A 19,272-nucleotide genomic window follows, 5' to 3' on the forward strand; every position below is an offset into this window, starting at 1 on the left:
GAGCGCCCCTGATTTAACAGATGTACAAGCATTGGCCACTGATTGTTGACGCTAGGTTGGGTTAGCCAATCCCGTCTTGGAACGACGTTGACAATGACATCAGTTGATAAATATTATTGATGTTGCAATCATCAGTATCATAACACCAGTAAGAACAGTGATATATTGATAAAGCTTCATAAAATTAAAACATTCTATCTCTATTCCAAGATCTCCTCTCCTCGGAAGACTTTACTCTACATGGGGTGTCTGTTATATACCGCCACCCGCAACTATAGATTACACCGTTCTTGCTTTCTCCTGCTCAGCAGCCGCCTCTGCCGCCTCCAATTTCTTGCGTCGAGCTTCTCGCTCCAACTGATCAGGGCGGCGCACAGCAATATCCTTAGGCCGGAAATCGCTAAAGAGGTTCTTCAATACGGTCTCAATGAGCCAACAGCCGCCATAGTCAAGGATCATCAGCACCGTGAGAGTGATCTTGAACTCATTGCTGAAAGGCACCAATCGCAACTGCTCGTTAATTTCGGGAATGAACTCCGTCGCACATGAGAAGGCGACGCCCGACGCTCCAATTAGGCCCCAATACATGGCCTTGTTCTCGCGGATCGACTCACGGAAAGGTCGTCCTTGGTAATTGATAGAGAAGGTGGAAATTTGTTGGATGAGTTGAAGAAGGTAAATGGCACTGTTGAGCAAGGATGGCTCGAATTCCCCTTCAAGATCCACATCGTCGGTACGTCTACGCGGAAATAAGAGTTAGACATCAACCAGCACTTAACTGAAGGAAAGACAATAACGTACGGTTCAGTCTTGTAGACATAGTTAGAAAGATAAACCAGCGTAGCGATATGAATAGCGAATTGTCCAAGAATAGAGCCGATGATGTATATGTTGAAGATATTCGGTTGAGGTCGCTCCTTAGAGAGGCCTTCCACAGACTACGGGTGTATCAGCCAGCTGTCCAACGTTCCGTCTTTCACAATATTACATACCTTGGCACGAGAAATCGAAAGGAAGCAGACACTCATCAGTATGCCGCTGATAGTTACTTGACCATCTCCGAATTTAATTCCCTCAAGGTAGATGACACTCAGGCTGTATGCACTGATCAAGCAGTTCAAAGCCAGAATCTTGTACATCTGGATAGTGGCAACTAGAGTACATCGACCCTGGCGGAGAATATTAGGAATAGCGATCACGTTTGCAAGCTTACTCGTAAATGGAGCAGCAACCGATGCGTCGCCCAGTTTGATAGTGGGTGGCTCGTCATCCAATTCGGAGTCCATCATCGACGAAGTAAGTTTATCAGCCAATCCGGCAGCGGCAGCCTGAGCCTGTTGCTGGTGTCTTTGCTGAGGTGTGGGTTGTTGAGATGATCGTTGCGTAGCTGGCACTACTACTCCTGGAGTTCCATTGGCACCATCCGTCGAGGCAACTGCAGCGGCACCCTTCTTCTGAGCTTCGCGTTCTATAGCCTTCTGATAGTGTGGGTTAGTAGGACCGGGAGGGTACAAATGAGCGATATGCACTGGAACTGGAGGAGCTGGCTGGTTGAATCGCGCCATCATCTGTATTTGTTTTTCATAGATCTCCTTCATCTTTGTCGTGCGGAAATGTTCGGCAATCTTTGTAAGATCCTCGGGGCTTCCATTGAGAAGAGCAACACCGACGTGGGCCTGCTTGAGAGCTCCAACATCATTTGTACCGTCACCACACATTAGGGTTGTATATCCCGCAGCTTTCAAGCCAATGAGAATGTCCTCTTTCTGCTTAGGAGAAACACGTGCGTACACCCAAGCGTGCCGGAGAATATCAGTGAAAGTCTGCTGGTCCGTAAATTTGGCCAGTGCATACCCAGTAACGCAGATATCCTTGGTCCGCAATATCTCCCGGTCAAGCGGTTTCGACGGGTCCACCTCCAAGTTGAACTTATCATCAACGCTTCGCCAGACCAGTTTCTGGCCGGTGGTATCATTTTCAGGTGCATCCAGAATCAGTGCCTCCCGGTCAACAATTTCAACTTGGCGTGCAACATGAACAGCAGTGAGAGGGTTATCACCAGTAATCATAACAACACGGTGACTACTCTCATTAAGCATGCGAACAGACTTGATAGCATCCTCCTTGAGAGGGCATTGCAAGACGAGGAATCCAGCAAAATGGAGATCAGACTCGATTTCGTCTCGAGAATAGTTGTTAATACGGCCTTGACCAAGGTCGGCATCCGTGGACAGAAACTTGTAAGCTAGAGCCAAGACACGCGCTCCATTACGGGTAAAGTATTTGAAGGTTTCCTCGTAGTGCGGAGGCGCGTTGATTAGCATGCTGCGAATTGTTTCAGGAGCACCCTTCACACCAACAAAGGTTGCTTTGTGTTTCTTATTGGATGATCGGTCAGTTGTTATGACATGGGCAATTGAACTTTGACGTTTTAAAGCTGACGAGAATTGGAATCTTCTCTTAATCTGAACTGATTCCGGTCCTCGGGTTCCTGATCCACTAGGAACTGTTTTGCTGGTAAGGGTATCATTTTTGCCGAGAGTCCAACCGAGAGAAGTCAAAGTAGCTTTTTCCATAGGGTCACCAACAACGTCTCCTTCGTCCAACTTGACAAGAGCATGGGCTGTTGCAAGCACGAGGGTCGTGTCCGTGCCAACATCAGACACCTTGCTTAACTCTGTGTTAGCCCCATCCGCATCAACTTTTGCACCTTGCTGTCCAAGAGCAAGGCCCGCAATACCATCAACGACAAGGTCTTCGCCTGTAAGAGTCCCAGTTTTATCGAAGCATGCAATATCAACCCGGCCGGCAAATGGAATGCGGAATGGCTCAGTACAGAAAATAGCGAATTTACTCAAGGCAGCAAGACTAGTGTTCACTGCCAGACTGAGTTCCATAGGAAGCTCCGGAGGAACCACACTCGTGATGATCAACACGCAATCAAGCATAAGCTTTGATCGCTTTCGGTCTTTGGAAACACCTTCTTGCCAGACATACCAGGCGGCAGCAATGGCGAAAATAAGGAGGAACAAAATGAACAGCAGAGCTTCGGCGTTGTTTGCAGATACACGCTCAGTGGAATATATCATCGTTCGTACAAGGCTACCTTGACTGGTTTCAAAACCAGTTTTGACCACGATGCCCAACGCACCATTGTCGGGAGGAGCAGGAACACCAGCGTTGGCCTCAGCGGCCTTTTCGGAGAGATCGCCCAAGTTAGGATGCGTTATCTGCAAGACTTTGGTACCTCCATGCACGAATGCGTTCTTATCAAATCCGTCTGGTTCAATCAAATCGTCACTTGGCCGTAGTTGGATCGAATCTTTCAACAAGGGTGTACTCTCTCCCGAGAGCATTGCCTCATTGACAATTGCGCTGCCTTCAATAAGGAGTATATCACAGGCTACTCCACCATCTTCCTTGGTTCTGTTCACCGACACAAGGTCTCCGGGGAGCAATTTGTCGCTAGTGACCTCCTGCCATTTATTCTCTCGGAAGACCCATACATCGTAAGGCTTGATATTCATACCACGGAATTCGTTGAGAGTTCTCTGGCGCTGCCATACAACCGTACTTTCAAACACGATCAGCATAAAGAGCGTGAACAGAGAATAGTACCAGTATTCGTCCAGCATCCAAAGACCGACACAAAACACTTGGAATACGAAAAACGGAGCGACTGCATGTTCTTGAAATAACTCAACGAAGGTCGGTACAGGGATATCAAACGTGTTGTCGCCATAATGGTACTGGATACTCTCGACTTCGGCTTTGCTAGTCAAGCCTCGGCTTTGTTGGAAGGTTTTGATGGCTGGCTTTGGGGTCGCATCAAGAACGTACGATAATGGCGCAAACGTCTGGCGTTCGGGATAGTACAGAAAGCGTCGCTTCTGAAAAAGGAATGAAATTGTATGTTTGCCACCCTTTACATCCTTTACCAATTTGCAAATCTCAGCAGTGCCCGCGTTCGCGACTGGTATCACTTTGATTAATTCAGCGCGATCTATCGATTTCGATCGGGTTGTTCTGAACAAGGTATTGAAATCAACGCTCCATTTTGTCATCAGCCAAAGCAGTGATTGCAGTGTGATGATGGATCCCGAGTAAACAAAAGTCCATTCTTGCCCCTGTATGTACGTATCGTAGAGCTCGGATGGTAGATAGATGGAGAAGAAAACAGGCCAAGCAATCAAAAACGGCCACACGTAAGCGTGCAGCTGGATGGGCAGTGGGTTGTGCAAAGATGCGCTTCGTATCTGTGGATCATCCACGAGAGTCGGCCTTTAATCATATGAGTGCTATGTAAATAGCATTGACGGTAGGAGTTTTGCTTACATCTTGCCACGTGAATCCTGCACCAGTAGGCCAATCGACTCGAAAATGAAAAAAAAGCTTTACACGTTCATGCGAAAGAACGAAAACTGCAAGGGTTTGCCGACAACGAAAAGCAGAAAAATGAAATGGATTCCTGCACCCAGATGAGAAAAGTCGACAAGAAAAAAGCCACCTTTGCGGTAGCGGACGAGATCTGCTGGACGCAGCCAAGCAAAGGCAAGCGGCAACCGTGTCTCTGATTGGCCAGTTCTCCTAGCCGCCTCGGCCTTTTTTGCCACGCCTTTCAGTCTACTTCCATTAGCATTGTGTGAATATATTTGACATTCAATACTTGGCATAGTTAATTTCTCGTTGCTGAAAGAGAGTGGGAGCTATTTAATAGAAATGTGACTCTATGTGCAAAATATGCCATTCTCATCTATAGACAGAAAAGGAGTAACCCGTCCAGGAGACAAATAGTGGGCGAGGTCAGATAAGAAGCGATATGCCACCTATGCACGGGATACAAAAAATGAAAGTTGGGAATTGGATGCTTCATGCAACTAGAAAATTGGACATCGGGGCCGTCGGAAATAATAGAGATACTTGTCATAGTTTCGGGTCGTCATAACTTCTACCATTTAGCTTCCTTGGTCAATTGGAAGTCTTTGAGAATCTGGACTTGATTCTGCAAGGCCGTGACCCATTCCTTCAAGGCGGGGTCAGATTCAGGAGATTGGGATCCCAGCTTTGAGTAGAAGTCCTTGCGGTATGGTGTGGCAGACATGGCAGCGTTGAATATGGGCTTGACCAAGAAACTGTGGTGAGGTTTGAGCGTGTTGCCATACGCGGCACGGAATGAATCAGCAAGTTCCTGGGTGGGAGCATCGACGTTCGCACGCAAGGCTTGGGCGGTAAAATCGAGACCACTAGCTCCAATTAGCCCCTTTGCAGAATACTTGATTTATCAAGACCGTTGGTTGTTGCATAGTCTATGGTCAAGAACATACCGTACAAGCCAGAGAAGACCTTCGGAGGCGACATGCTTCTTCGTCTTCAATTCGTTGATGACAAGGGCTTGTAGAGTCTCGGATTCCGCAGGGGCAGCACGCTGGCGGTCGCGGATTTTCTAATGATGTGCCAAATGTATGAGAGGCCAATTCGATAATGTGGAAGCCGGAGTAGTATCTACCTTGATGTTTCCGAGAATATCGTTCTTGACTGGGGTGAAAGCAACGGAGCCGAGCACATCTAAGCACGTCAGATTGACAAACCCCCAATTCGTTGGTATACTACTTACCAAACAAGGTGGTCAAGGACTCTGCAGCATCAAGGAAGTCGGTGGTGGGTATAGCATTGCCGTTGGCAGCATCGACCGGGACGTCAACAAATGACTTTTTCAAGGAGCCAAGCCACGGGGTAGACATTTTGCAAACAGTGGAACTGTATAATCAAGATGGATTGAGGCAACGATAATAAGAGGACAGCAAAGTGTAAGAGAATGGCCAGGAGAGAAGGGGTCTGAGCCCTGAAGCGGTGAGAGAGATGTGCTTTACAGTGCTAATTTGCATCCCCTCACCCAGGAATAGCACGGATATTAATTAGTTGGTTAATGACACGGCGGCAGCAAATAACGACGGCGGGGCCTGGGGCAGTCTGCCCACGCTAAAGCTACTAAAGTTGCTTGGTTGCAGTCGCGCGGTCAAACAGAGCAAACACTACAGCGAGTGCACCTGCCACGGCCTGCTGCGCCACACTAGTAGGGCCCGTCCTGCACGACGTCATTGCCTCGAGGCGTCCGATTTGCACATCAACAAGCCGGATACAGAGGATTGCTGCAACTTAACTACCTAGCACTTACCATTCCAAGCAAATAGAGCCCCGGTGATCGGATCTTCGCGACTCTCTTTATCGGGCATACTATTAATACTCGTCTGCTACTACTCCTTTTTTTGGTTTCTGCATGATTCAGGTGCTTGTTTGTTTCTCTGTATGCTTAGACTCTTAGCCCTAATTGTGATAATGGTGCTTGGCCGTTGCTTTGATGACTCAATTGACTGCATTTCTCTGCTCAGCGCCTGAGTTTTCGGATCACCATGGTTGATCGCCCTGATGGACAGCCCGAAACAAGCAATGACGTGAGTCACATAACGCAGGACGAATCTGAGCAGTATCACGGGCTGGATCCCACATCATATACGGCCCAGCGCTTGGTGAGTGTTCTTGCATTACCTTGCCAAGCCCATTCCTAGCTAAGCAGCCTTTTCTCCCAGCGTCATGCCTCTGCTCACCATCTGCATCTTACTACCCGCCGGTATTTTATAGGCCCAGTGCCTGATGATTGGATCCACAGCCATCGCAAGTCTTGGTACCGATCAAGACTGAACGTCAAAGATTATACTGCTCGTGGTACTACGCTCTCGACCAAGACCACTTCATTCAATCAAGTAGCTCAGCACTATGCCTCACTTGACGGCGACGCAAATACTGTTGACGAGTCACCTGGAGAGTCAAATGATGCTGCACCTGAGTCAGAACCAGAAGATACACAGCCCAGGCCCACGCCTAGTATTCCAATATCGAGAAAGTCTACGCGCAATGATTCTGACGGGGAAGACTCCAATAGTGATGCTACTATTCGGGGGACAGTATACCCGCAGTCTACCAACACGATGATGTCCGGCTCATTCGTCACCGCTAGAGAATCCCTACCACTCGAAAGCTCGTCTACATATATGTCTTCTCGGAATTATACAATGCAAGAGTATTCGGCCGCCCCAGCTAATGGAAACCCGGATCCGGCCCTTCCAGAATCCTCCGATCGGCATGCATCTCAACGATCAACAGCTGTGCCCTCTGCTCGCGATGCCAGTTCAACGACCTCGCTTATTCCTCACGAAGATAAAAATAAAGCAAAGACTAAAGCCAAGTCCTCGGCTGTGTCCGTGAGTAATCTTCATTCGCAGGAGCCACAACCTCATGATATACAAGAGAGCAATACCGTCAATATATCTGATAGAGCCCGGGGAAGGCTTGCTCGTTACAATGTGGGGGATAATGTTTTCGATCGTCAGCAACGCATTCGCACGCGAATCGAGCGGACACAGAATAAAATATCCGCTCATAGACCACACTGGAGTAAAGAAAGTGAGGGTGAAATGGTTCGAGCACAAAAAATGCTAGTGCGAGTTGAAGAGGCACCGAATGAGCTGCCACCTGACTATTCTGAAAATGAAAGTTTAAGGATGGAGACCAGAGAAATTGCGAAATGGCGCGAGTATATTGTTGTGTGCCGCAAGGCCTCTGACGAGTATGCACCGTTCACGCTTAAGATGTACAAATCCCGTGTTATACAGGATATTGAAAAGTCAACCAGGTCAGCATATTATGAGGTTCCTCTCAATTCCAAGAGGACGAGAGTGAATCTATATTCCACGCTTGATAAAACAGTAGTGATGTGGCATCCACACAAACGCGGCACAAGAATCTATATCATACGACCTCGATCTTCAGCCCACGCAGTGGAATGGTACACCTTCATTAGGCAGGCATTAGGCTGGCATCGGCCAACATCTTTGCTTATCAATGTCCCTGATCTGAGTATATCATTGATATTCCGGGACCCTTTCGATCAGACTCGCCTTACTGATGAAGCACCATCTGACGATGACCGAGTAAATCAGTCAAAGGAGAGATTAGCAGCGGATGCTATCACTAGTCAATGTATCACTTTGCTAAAAGAGCGCAGCGAATGGTCTCAAGTTTTGGAAGGATGGTCGAAAACAACCAAAATGGGCTTAGCATGGAAGCGATTTGACCGTCTCGAATGGGTCCACGGACCTAACGAAGGCCATATGTACGGAACAATCGCAATGCAGAGCACACATGATCTCGAGCTTCGGCCAAAACATCATTATCCGAGCACTGTGAGAAACTCGCAGGAGGTAACGGATGAGCCAATTCCTGTGGAGGGATTTCTTACCCGCCTCACATCTCAAAGCGGTTCCCAACAACGAATGGGGAGAAAGTTTAATAAAAGACAATATTTTTATACTCAAGATCACTTCTTATGCTTCTGCAGACCGGCAAAGGCCATACCTCCTCATCCGTCAGATGGACACCTAGACAGGGATTCCATGCCTTCCAATGAAGAACTTAGTCGTCAATTGTCCTCAAGATTTACCGTCGACCCCTTTCCAGTACAAGACAATCAGATTGCATGGTTGGACAATGGGAATCAAGAATTTATTCGAAGACAGGATGAGAACGCACTGGCTCATTACAAACGATCGATACAAAACCTGACAAATGCGGACGGGCTCATTGATCTCTGTCAAGTTCGCAGTATTCAATCCCTACAGAGTCGTGATGTTCCACAACAAGGTGAACAGAACACTGATTCTACGAATCAAGATGAGACTAACTGCATATTTGAGCTCATCTTCCACAATGATCTAGTGCTTAACCTGCAGGCCCATGATAATGAAAAAAGAGATGACTGGGTGAAACGCCTCGAAGCCCTGAGACAATATTGGACAGCACGAAGTAGAGCAGACGCAAATGAACTAAGAAATATACGTCAACGCAATCTCAAAGTACTTGACATTGATGAGAGAACTGAGTCAATTCTAGGGCAATTTGCTAGCAAATGGGAGGTCAGAAGGGCCCAGGCATCGCCACATCTGTACAATATGTGCCATATTACTGGCTGTAGGCCAATAAAGGTAACACGCCCTCTATCATGATATTCACAATAACCACAGCTAATGCATGATAGATATCGGGTCAGTTGTATCGCAAGCCACGCCGTCATTCAACGTTTCACCGCTGCCAAGTCATCCTCACATCGGGCCAACTTCTCATCTTCCAAGATACTCTTCGTCGACGATCCGGTGTTGAGATTCCGCACGTGCATAAAGAGCAGGTTGCAACGTTCGATCTACAGGACTGCTACGTCTACTCCGGAATTCTGACTGAAAGTGATCTCCTTTATGCAAACCAAACATTCGATAATCATTACCCTGGTCACCATGCCCTTCCACGAATATATCTCTCCCAAGATGGCTGGACGAGCAGAGATGAGGACACAGCCATTTGTTTCGTCATTTGGCACCCTACACATAAGAGTCTCTTTCGAGCCTCTGAGGTGAAAGGTGGGAAGACAAACAAGATGATTCGCCAAGTCTCGGCACTCGGTGTGCCAGGGCGAAGTATCGTTTTTAAGGCCAGGAGCCGAATTGAGAGAGACCGATGGGTATTAGGCATAGAGTCCGAGATTGATCGGTTGCAAGAAGAAAGAGGTGAAGATGTCAGAATTGTCTAACGGGATCTTTGAATACTCCCGTTCAGTAGAGTATCTGAGCTGCGCTTTGTTGACTCGGTGTTTGGTAGATAGTAAGTAGCGGCACGTCAAGTTGCCCTACAATGTGTCATATTTTTTGTGCTTATTTTTAGATCATGGCTGGTGTTACCGATCCCCGGCGTTTAAAATAATGATCATGATAATAATACATATATTTATATACACTATGTTAGCCGGCATGTCATAATCTAGTCCTCAAATCCAATCAATATAAATACACAATGAATGCATATGCTCTGCTGAATGCTGTAGCATATCAGTTAAAAAGAGGGGCCTCTATCTTGACAGCTTCTTTGACAACTCTATTCCTCACCGAACTTCTATAACCTTCTTCGGGTGTCTTTTGTGCATTGTCGTTTTCCTTTTCTTCAATAGGTTTATCCCAATCCTGCCATTTGAGAAACCGCATTCTCGGGGACAGCACCGCAATCACTCTTCCCGTTATCAGACTGATACTAACTGGGCCATATGTATTGCTATCGAGTGATTTCCGCGGGTCATCGACGTCTCCTTCTAACCAGACATGATTGAAGGGCACAATTTGCGAAGGTCGAGGGCAGGGCTCTCGCGTTGTGACTCGGTCACCCGGCAAGGCTATGACACGCTTGATTGCTATATTCGACGAGTTGGCCGGTGATCTAGAGGCCACAATTCAATAACATTAGTAAAGGGGGAAAAAAAATAAGATACGGTTGTTTCGAAAATCGCGCGGTAACCTTACCGGAAGGTAACCACCATTCCACGCTCCAACCTCCTGGCCCGGCCCGAGCCCCAAGGCCACATATTTACAAGGATCATATCACTTTCTGTCTGCATTTCGGCATAGTTTTCGTTCAGGTACGGCGTCATAGAAGGCCCGCGAACCCACATAACCTGCAGAACATGTTCGGAGAAGAATAGGCCAATTGGCACTAGCGGAGCGAGATAACGAAGGAAGCGGGAGGCACCCCGGACGGGTGCCGGGAGAGCAGCATATCGTGCGCGGAATCGGGATAGAAAGGATGAAAATGCGGAAGGTCGTTTGGTGTATGCCGTGTCTAAAGGAGTCTGGAAGTCGGCGGGAATGGAGGATGTCACGGATGGAGGTTTTCGTGGAGCGAATCTTCTCCGCAATTCTAGGGGGGAAATGACACGCGGTTTTGGTGCCATTTGGGCGGTTGCGCTCCCAGGTTTGGAATCTGATGATGGTGGAGGAGGCTTGGCTTTGAAGTTCGCCATGATCGTAGGATGGAGATGGTCTGCTGATGTATGGGTGCTTCAAGAGCACATCAACTCAGCATACAAAAAGAGCAAAGAATATCATAAAACACATAAACGCATCATGACAATTCAATCCAACCATAAATGGACACCATATGCTGAAGGTTTTGTGCTCTGTAACAACCTGCGATCTTATCAGTCGTAAACTTCCACGGAGTTGTATGCAGCTTGTTTGCAATGTTTGCAAAGCCAAGCCCCACAGCGCGTGAAGACATGCCTCGATAAATATTGTTTTCGTATGAGAGTTTGCAGTTGGTATTATTCTGCTTAGATGTTATTTGAGAATGTGCCACGGCCATTACAGAGAAAAGGGTCGGTGAATTTTCAGATTTAGACCAGCCTTATTTTCTAGATCAATAGAAGATACATTATAATTTATTTTACTTGACTGAGCTCCATGCGCATTTTTATTGTTATTGTTAAGTTTTTATTATGTTGAAATTAGGGCGACAGTGCCACTAGAGGCAACACCGGCACGCTGGCTTCTGGGAGGGTGGCCTAGGCCCCCAAAATCGCTGTTTTGGCACCAGTGCAGGGCGGCCAGTGGGGGAAGTTAGGGGCTCAGACCCCTAAAGGTTCCCCTAGCACCCACTAAAAAGAGATCTTCATAGCTTAAAGCTGGGTGAGGTCGCAAAAATTGAATAAATAAATTAATTAGACGTCTATTCCAGGCACCACCGCTAACAGATGCCAATACATGCTAGCACAGCCCCCACAGCCCATAAGAAACCTAAATGTATAGTAATCTAACACTACCCGCGCCTATAGCTGCTCAATAGGCAGAATGCTTTAGGGGTGGGCCGTGCTATAGGGGCCTGATAGGTACCTTCACTTCTAGGCATGGAGAAGTCAACTAATTTTCAAGGTATATGATTACTTGATGAAGTATTTGCATCACAACCGATTGTATGAGGGTCGTAGCGTAATATTTATATCTAAAACGAAGAAGAGCGCTTGCTTTATCCTTCTATTGCAAGCTCCTCTTCATTTCGCTTAGCATCAGACTACAGCATCCGCCGTGATAGACTGCAACCTCGACCGGAGGAGGTTTGCAAGGGCGTGCAGGAAATCTGTATTATTATTGTCGTTATTGTTGCTTCTGTCACCATCATTATTGCCGTTGCCATTTTTGTTTTCATGATTATTGCTCCCTTCACAGTCCCAATACCGTTTCGTGAAATGTAGACAGATCCGAGCAACCTTGGTCAATTCCACAAGTACGCGGACGGCGGCGACATCTTTCTTTTGGAGAGACCCATTGGAAGAAGGAGAAGAGGTTGAAGTTGTCGCTGTCGCTGTCGCCGTCGTCATCGTTGTCGTCATTTCGTTTATGGAGCCAAAAGCAGGATGATAGTCTTCCAGGGATGACATCAAATTAGACAGAGAGGGCGACTGTTGTCTTGGCCATTGCGATTCGTCGGGGGAGTATGCTATACTGCCGATAATTGTGTTATAAATATCCAGCATCGAAAGGCAAACTGCAGCAGTCAAGAGCCCAACATCCGCGTCTTCGGAACAAGGGCATACAAGGATTGCTGATAAGGACTTGCTTGCTGCTGCCACTGTCTCGATTGCCGCGTCCGTTATTGACGTTGATATTTTATACTCCGGAACAACACCGTTGACACACGCACCTTGGCCGTTATGGAGTTTAACTTTGGTTCCTTCTAGCCTTAGGAGCAGATTCATGGCCGCTACGGCACAGTCCTGACAATCGTGGATTTCGGGCTCGTTGTTGAAGTTCATATTGATATTTTCTAAACCGTATTCCTGAGCTGTGAGGTTCGTAGATGTCGATGATACGGTCGTGTTGTTAGATATGTGTCTAGTATCAAGCGCTTGACTCTGAGAAATATCCGGAGTAGGCGTTACGCTCTCAACAATTTGATACCAGCCAGAGGACGTATTGGCAGCCGACGTCGTGGGCGCCAGAGTTTGTGGTATTATCGGCCTTTTTTGTTTCTCCTCTTTTGTCACAGAAGAGGCGGCCAATCCGTTGACAGTTGTTCTAGGCTGAAGAGTTAGATACCGATCCGGGTGCGGTGATGTAGTAGCAGCAGTGGTGGTATTAGCCTTGCGGCGGTGGGAATTGCCCATGCGACGTGCCGGACTATAGAAACATGGATAGTTGAGTTTGATACAACGGCCGCACCTCGGTTTCTGCTTATCGCAACGAATTTTGGAAGCTGAGCACATATCACAAGAGTCTTTGAGCTTTTGCGTTGAAGGACCCGTGCCGGGGTCCTTTCGCGTATATCCATCCATAACAGTGTTGGGATGGGGACGTTAGCTGGTGTTAACAAGACAAACAGATGTATATTCAATAAATTTAAATATGATAGTGCCTGTACACTCGTCACAAAATTTAATTGTAGGACCACTGTAGACGAAGAGAAGAAAGCTCTGTGAAGAGCAATCCGTCCAGCCTGAACAGAGAGCAGCCAGAACAATACCTCGGATGTCAAATATCAGCTCGGAACTAGTAATAATGAGTCGGTGGAGAGATTATGAACGAATCCGTATATACGTAGCGACGAAGGAAGAGCGTGAGAGACAAAGAAAGAAAAAATGGCCGGCTTATCACTCCAGATTGTTAATGGTACTTCGCAGCTGATGCCAGTCACAGGCTACAAAATGCTTACAAAGAGCCCTGTCGCCCGCCGATTAGTGGGCGGCATTAGCGCTTTATTACTTATTGGATTTACTTGTGAATTCCAACCAGCGTCCAATCTGGATGTGCGGAGGTGCTAGGTCCTCTCTGTATACGGTATACGAGTCTTATTATTATATGCCATGAGAAAGTTCCATAGGACCCCTAATTCAATAACATCCATCTATAAGATAAGTGGGCTAGTCTTAAGTCGCCGATACGGGCTCGCATCCAAGGATTATCAAACAGTGACAATCCTAATGTGTTTGATTGGTCCATGGGCGAAGCTTAACCCTGAAGCCGAGGACTATGTAAGCAATCAAGAGTCCGTAACATTAAACATATGTGGTAATTCAAATTACTAGCTCGTATATCTCATACAAACGCTGTCTTACCCTCTCCCTCAAAGCCATTGATGGTGTTACGCGCCTAGAATCTTCTGATCACGCTATCAGCTCAATGAGATCCGCCCAACAGCCGTTTCTCATGTCGCAATATGAAGCTACTATTCGTGTTGACCGTGACTGGCAATCAAAATCATATTAACATGCCCAACCGAGTTAGTTGGCACATGGCAAACATCTCTTCATAAGGCCCTTGTCTGGTCCCGAGAAAACCGTTCTTGATATCAGCTCAGTCTCTAGTGTAAAATGTTTCTAAGTTAACCTTACCCGGAACCTTGCAATGCTGTACTTTGTCAATCGTCAGACAATCTTCCGAACCGCTAGCCAAAACGTTAGGAGTAATATCTGATGATAGTGACTGCATTAGTCCCAGGTTAAGACACTTGCACGTGGCGAGGAACTACTTTGGCGTGGGTTGACAAAACTTCTTCTGCATCTCTAGCGTATTTAGTACCAATTCATCCCAACTTTGACATATACATGACTGGAGAATGGGGACAATGGTGTGATATCCCGAGGCCACCAACAGACAGTCCTGAACTAGGTACATTCTAGCCAATTGAATGTCCATAATCATAGCCGCTGTCTTACCAAATCCTTACTCCCAACACATAAATCTATCTAACCCGAACTAGCACTGACCCATGGCCGCGTAGGGCGTAAGAAGAGGCCAATAACGAGTGGGGTTAATCGTATGTGCAAATCAAGTGAGTGTTGGCCCTTGCAAAAAAAAGAAAAGCCAAGTTGATAGTTTTGACTTCTTTTCTCCAAACAAATTTCACGACAATACGAAGCTCTGCATAGCATGCATGATCGGCTGCATGGAAGAACCCATTCGCTCATCTCACTGGCTAGATGAATCCTTACCAGCGATAATAGCGGCTGGGATTACTGGCCGATTCCAAATCCTGGGCCGTCCGCTTGAGCTTTTCCGGGGTAGCGCCAGCATTGATAGCAAGTTGGTCTTTTGTCTCATTTCGTTGGGGAGCAGATATGGCATTCTAAATCCAGGTGAAGAGAAAAGATTAAAAGAACGATAATAATGCCAGAAAATATGACCGACTCTGACACCACAGTAATTCTATCGTCTTAACCACCCTGTCTCACCAACTCTCCATGTTCGTTCAGCATCGCAACAGCAACTGGTCCGGCGCGGGGTCCGTTCTGAAAAGAAACCGTCCCAGTCTGACAGATCTAGGCCTCGCTGAAGAGCCATTACTGTCAGATGGCTCAGCTATGAAGATGGCCAGGCACACATACTCGGCTGCTCCCTGTCCAGACATTCTTTTTTCGTCTGATTACAATGGTGAAGCCGTAGATGAATCCGTGTTGTTGGGCGCGTTCTCTACCTCAGATCTCACGGTGCCAACAGCGAACCACATTGAAGAGACACCCAACACTGCACCATTAGAGAAAGATGAAAACAGGTCCCTGGCGGCGCTTGAACTTGATGTCGACATCGACGATAATCTGGCGTGCTGTGCTCTCCCTCCACTTATGGACCTGGAAACTCCAATTACCACCCCAAATTCAACACCAAGGCGAAATTACAATGTAAGCAACTCCTCATCCTCCCAGTTGCAATGGACCGGAGGAAGAAAAGCAGGCCATTCGAATCACGTTCCACATGCTTGCTGCTTTGCACTCGCTCAACAGACGCTTAAGTTGCTGCATATCCCATCGACAGCATGCATATCTACTGTGGAAAAGGCTGTGTCGCCCGTTGGTAGACTGAAACAGAATGGACCGCGTCTGACTGGCTCTGCCTTGACCAAAAACACTGAAGCAATACGATCTTTGTCCAGAATAATTCACTGCTCCTGCTCGTCTAAACCTCAGCTTCAATTGGTCGTCACCACAATCTGCAACAAACTTATAAAATGGTACCGTGCTCTAGTTCGCAGCGAGCAGAACCAGAATCATTCTCATGAGTCTAGTCGGCCGCCATCATCATCCCAAAACAGATCAAGAGGAGACAGTAAGGAGCCACCTAGAGAAAAAGTGCTGCGTCAAACTGTTACTATTGGAACCTATGCGTTAGATGACCCAATTGGTACCCAGACCATGGTTAACTTGGTATTGGCACACTTACAAGAGCTTGGTTCTTTGATTGCTATCTTCTCCCAACGCATCAACGATTCGAATTCGAAACCAATATTAGCAACACATCTTGGAGAGCCGTCGCCCCCGATGTCAGAGGACGACGACCCCATGGCTTTAGTTAGAGACCGATTAGTGAACTATCTGGCTCATCAGTTACAGAAGGTTCGAGGAGAGGCAACGCGCTTGGCGAATGGTCGACATTCTGGGTTCATGACTGCCCCCATCAGCGTAGGCTGTGGTGGTTAGAAATTCCAAAGACGATTTTATTTTCTTTTTGTTTTTCTTATGTTCCTCATAAATCGTTCATTCTTAAGTCCTGAGACGGGTTTGATATACAGCCGGAAAGCTTGGAGAACAGACTTGAAGAGTAAACATTTCCTCTCTCGGCAGAAACGGCATGTCACTCACCTGTTGGCTTCAGGTCTCTCCGCAAACCATTGCCATGGATGTGGTCAACTGACAGGAAACCGATTGTCGGAACCTTTGAATCAATTTCTGCCTAGGACTATCATACCGTGAAACATATCGGTTGAAAATCCATTCATTTGATTATATATACCTGCAGTTGTCTAGAAACAAATATACATTTGATATATGCTCGAAGTTATCTTTTCGAGTGCATCCGTCAACTATCTAAACATTTGAAGTGTTTCTGCTCCTATATATAGATCGCAAGGACTTCAATTCATTACATAACTATAAAATTTCCCCGTCCACCATGAATTATGCTACTAATGCTTGCTATATATTCTGAATCGCTTAGGGGGGCCTTTTGTGAATTACTATTCGCAAAATTTAACAGGGTACAGGTTTTATGGAAGAAAATCGGTACACTACATGGGGTATCAACTGATATCACTTAATCAAATGAACCCTGAAATCTAGCTTATATCGCCATTTGATAGCTAGGTCCAGGATTTTCAGCCACCTTACTAATACATACTTCCAAGTTGCAACCAAGTGGCACTTTTTGCATGAGAATCAGCCGGGAGAATCATAATACGTAATGCAAGATTTCTTGCGGAAATTGCGAATAATAGTCATCGAGTTTGAACGACAAAAATAGATGCTCTGGTTGAGTAGTTCCATTTAGCGAGACGCGACGTCGTCACCAGACCTAACAATTGATATTTGACACTATAAATTGGTTACTATTTTAGCAGGAAATCTTAACGTCAATATCGTTAAGATTGCTAGCCAAAAACTCTGCATTTTCCGTTAATGGTTTAGAAGAAATCCACAAAGCTTCTAAAATGATTCAAAAATTGCCTCCTATCTACACATTGTGTTTGTGCCATTCATTCCATACAGAGGTGACATTCTCAACTCTCCACATCGGCAAAGCGGACAATCTGTCGCCGACTTTCAGCCACAAGCGGAGGCCGACAAGCCAACTTACCGGCCCTGTATGTATTAAGACAGGGATGTTTTGGTGCCATTCATTGCAAATATGGTGCAATATTGTTCCCATCAGGCTTAAGCTGTCCACAAGTGACAGCTGATAGTCGAAACGAATGACACTCGCGCCGAACAAGCCTACGCAGTTGGCCAACGACGGACTCACTCTATCGACTCTGGTATGTTCGGAAATTTTATAACGTGATCTAATCTCTATTTAGCTGGGTCTAGAATCTTGCTTTAAGCGGAATCGAGTCACGAGAATCCTTCTTGAACTGTGCCTTTGAATTTTAATCTAGCTATTAGAAATACAGACGAGGGGGAAAAAATGAAGGCTCTTTTAATTAAGCATAACAGCATATGATATTTCCGAATTCTTGTTCTCCAGTATATTACTAAAAGTAATATTTAACGAATCATGTCAAATGCTTACGCAGTTATTGCTGGGGTCGGCCCTGGAACTGGACGGTCTATCGCAACAAGATTCGCAAAAGCGTATCCTGTGGTCCTCCTTGCTCGTAGTGGTGAAAGCTACGATAGCGTCGTTGCAGAAATCAATAATACCGGTGGACAAGCGATCGGAATCGCAACCGACGCAACAGATAGGTCCTCTCTCGACGCTGCCTTTGAGAAAATAAGCAAGGAACTGTTTCCAGGCCGATATCTCGCAGCCGCCATATACAATGTCCGTCCAAATGGCCGGCCAAGTCTCAAACCCTTCTTGGATCTTACTCTGGAAGAGCTCGATAGCAGTTTAAACGGGAATATGTAAGTTCTTAATATACTTCCCAGTCCTTGATTAATCCGTGTTTTATTTCTCTGAATTGCTAACAATGAAAGTCGTGGATTTTTTCATTTCGCTCAAAGAGTGGTGCCTCTTTTAGCTGATGCGGTAAAAATTTCAAACCATCCACCAACCCTAATAGTTACTGGTGCCACAGCATCCACCAGAGGAGGAGCACGCTTTGGAGATATTGCAGCTGGAAAGAATGGCCAACGAGCCTTGACTCAGACGGTGGCCAGAGAGTTTTCGCCGGTCGGCGTGCATGTAGCACACATCATTATTGATGGCGCTATTGATATACCAGGACGGGAAAACATCTATAATCATGGGCCGGACAGCAAAATAAGCCCCGATGCAGTAAGTCTGGTCCTTGCCATTATAATATATTCAAGTCTGGAAGAGGGCAACCTATTAATATCGATTGTTACCTGCAAAGATCGCAGAAAGCTCCTGGCATTTACATACGCAACCTAGATCAGCATTTACGCACGAGTTGGATATCCGGCCTTACATTGGGAGGTTTTAACAGTGCTGCTATGACTCCAGAATCTTGGCTATAGGTAGCTAAAACAAAATGAAAGCTTTGCTGGACGAGGAGAAGGGGTATTATGCAACCCATGTGCGCGGTAGCAAATGAAGGTTTGAAGACATCAATAATGTTCATTAATTCTAATATCAGGAGACCATTGATCCATTAGTCTATTCGATTAGTATCTGTATCAATTTCTCAAGATCGATATTTGCTGGCATGATCCAAACCGATATTTAAAATACCCAGATGCTGTAATAATCCAATAGCTATTGATAACCCCAAATATCGTCAGTCGATTTATTTGGGTAATATCAGAATATATTTAGCTTGATTATTTTTTTTCCAAAGAAAAGTAATTTAAGATCAATTTGTAATCAAAAGGGTCGAAGAGAGGAGAAAAAGCAAAAATGGAGTCCCATAATGCCTAGAAGCACTGAAAGGCAACAAAAGCAACTCAAAAACCAA

The 19,272-nt window shown here is 46.2% G+C and overlaps 7 protein-coding genes across 7 annotated transcripts; 3 read left to right on the forward strand and 4 right to left on the reverse strand.

Moving 5' to 3' along the window:
- Positions 1-137: 137 nt before the first annotated feature.
- BGW36DRAFT_344092 (putative cation transporting ATPase) lies at positions 138-4,496 on the reverse strand. Its single transcript, XM_046213165.1, has 4 exons — positions 4,336-4,496; positions 993-4,281; positions 802-938; positions 138-739 (listed from the first exon to the last, which is right to left on the reverse strand). Coding segments are annotated over exons 1-4 (3,888 nt in total). The 5' UTR covers positions 4,338-4,496; the 3' UTR covers positions 138-279.
- Positions 4,497-4,568: 72 nt separating this feature from the next.
- On the reverse strand, positions 4,569-5,906 carry BGW36DRAFT_381893 (HET-C protein). The gene is made up of 4 exons (XM_046216473.1): positions 5,615-5,906; positions 5,507-5,565; positions 5,325-5,443; positions 4,569-5,243 (listed from the first exon to the last, which is right to left on the reverse strand). The coding sequence occupies exons 1-4, from the start codon at positions 5,739-5,741 to the stop codon at positions 4,949-4,951; spliced, it is 600 nt and encodes a 199-aa protein (XP_046070132.1). The 5' UTR covers positions 5,742-5,906; the 3' UTR covers positions 4,569-4,948.
- A 209-nt stretch (positions 5,907-6,115) lies between these two features.
- Positions 6,116-9,810, forward strand: BGW36DRAFT_381894 (PH domain protein). Its single transcript, XM_046216474.1, has 3 exons — positions 6,116-6,527; positions 6,588-9,038; positions 9,092-9,810. Exons 1-3 carry the CDS (start codon positions 6,411-6,413, stop codon positions 9,635-9,637), a joined length of 3,114 nt encoding a protein of 1,037 aa, XP_046070133.1. The 5' UTR covers positions 6,116-6,410; the 3' UTR covers positions 9,638-9,810.
- Positions 9,811-9,932: 122 nt separating this feature from the next.
- BGW36DRAFT_398340 (putative mitochondrial inner membrane protease subunit Imp2) lies at positions 9,933-10,894 on the reverse strand (the record flags this gene model as incomplete). The annotated part of the gene is made up of 2 exons (XM_046218398.1): positions 9,933-10,314; positions 10,398-10,894. 2 exons carry the CDS (start codon positions 10,892-10,894, stop codon positions 9,933-9,935), a joined length of 879 nt encoding a protein of 292 aa, XP_046070134.1.
- A 1,041-nt stretch (positions 10,895-11,935) lies between these two features.
- Positions 11,936-13,201, reverse strand: BGW36DRAFT_428889 (uncharacterized protein; the record flags this gene model as incomplete). The annotated part of the gene is made up of 1 exon (XM_046220616.1): positions 11,936-13,201. The coding sequence occupies one exon, from the start codon at positions 13,199-13,201 to the stop codon at positions 11,936-11,938; it is 1,266 nt and encodes a 421-aa protein (XP_046070135.1).
- Positions 13,202-15,106: 1,905 nt separating this feature from the next.
- On the forward strand, positions 15,107-16,420 carry BGW36DRAFT_452827 (uncharacterized protein; the record flags this gene model as incomplete). Its single annotated transcript, XM_046221853.1, has 1 exon — positions 15,107-16,420. One exon carries the CDS (start codon positions 15,107-15,109, stop codon positions 16,337-16,339), a length of 1,233 nt encoding a protein of 410 aa, XP_046070136.1. The 3' UTR covers positions 16,340-16,420.
- A 1,130-nt stretch (positions 16,421-17,550) lies between these two features.
- On the forward strand, positions 17,551-19,141 carry BGW36DRAFT_381899 (uncharacterized protein). Its single transcript, XM_046216475.1, has 3 exons — positions 17,551-18,259; positions 18,332-18,632; positions 18,712-19,141. Exons 1-3 carry the CDS (start codon positions 17,910-17,912, stop codon positions 18,799-18,801), a joined length of 741 nt encoding a protein of 246 aa, XP_046070137.1. The 5' UTR covers positions 17,551-17,909; the 3' UTR covers positions 18,802-19,141.
- The last annotated feature ends 131 nt before the right edge of the window (positions 19,142-19,272 follow it).

This window comes from Talaromyces proteolyticus (assembly GCF_021365285.1).
Source record: "Talaromyces proteolyticus strain PMI_201 chromosome Unknown BGW36scaffold_8, whole genome shotgun sequence".
In the NCBI taxonomy this organism is placed as follows: Eukaryota; Fungi; Ascomycota; class Eurotiomycetes; order Eurotiales; family Trichocomaceae; genus Talaromyces; species Talaromyces proteolyticus.

Bases quoted from the DNA above. Each gene is read 5' to 3' on its own strand.
- BGW36DRAFT_344092 (XM_046213165.1), bottom strand. The intron at 939-992 runs GTATGTAATATT...ATACACCCGTAG, and splicing joins TTTCGATTTCTCGTGCCAAG to TCTGTGGAAGGCCTCTCTAA. The intron at 740-801 runs GTACGTTATTGT...ATTTCCGCGTAG, and splicing joins TATGTCTACAAGACTGAACC to ACGTACCGACGATGTGGATC.
- BGW36DRAFT_381893 (XM_046216473.1), bottom strand. From the start codon at position 5,741: ATGTCTACCCCGTGGCTTGGCTCCTTGAAAAAGTCATTTGTTGACGTC. The intron at 5,566-5,614 runs GTAAGTAGTATA...TGACGTGCTTAG, and splicing joins GTCCTTGACCACCTTGTTTG to ATGTGCTCGGCTCCGTTGCT. The intron at 5,244-5,324 runs GTATGTTCTTGA...AATTGGAGCTAG, and splicing joins GGTCTTCTCTGGCTTGTACG to TGGTCTCGATTTTACCGCCC.
- BGW36DRAFT_381894 (XM_046216474.1), top strand. From the start codon at position 6,411: ATGGTTGATCGCCCTGATGGACAGCCCGAAACAAGCAATGACGTGAGT. The intron at 6,528-6,587 runs GTGAGTGTTCTT...CTTTTCTCCCAG, and splicing joins CATATACGGCCCAGCGCTTG to CGTCATGCCTCTGCTCACCA. The intron at 9,039-9,091 runs GTAACACGCCCT...AATGCATGATAG, and splicing joins CTGGCTGTAGGCCAATAAAG to ATATCGGGTCAGTTGTATCG.
- BGW36DRAFT_381899 (XM_046216475.1), top strand. From the start codon at position 17,910: ATGTCAAATGCTTACGCAGTTATTGCTGGGGTCGGCCCTGGAACTGGA. The intron at 18,260-18,331 runs GTAAGTTCTTAA...TAACAATGAAAG, and splicing joins AGCAGTTTAAACGGGAATAT to TCGTGGATTTTTTCATTTCG. The intron at 18,633-18,711 runs GTAAGTCTGGTC...TTACCTGCAAAG, and splicing joins GCAAAATAAGCCCCGATGCA to ATCGCAGAAAGCTCCTGGCA.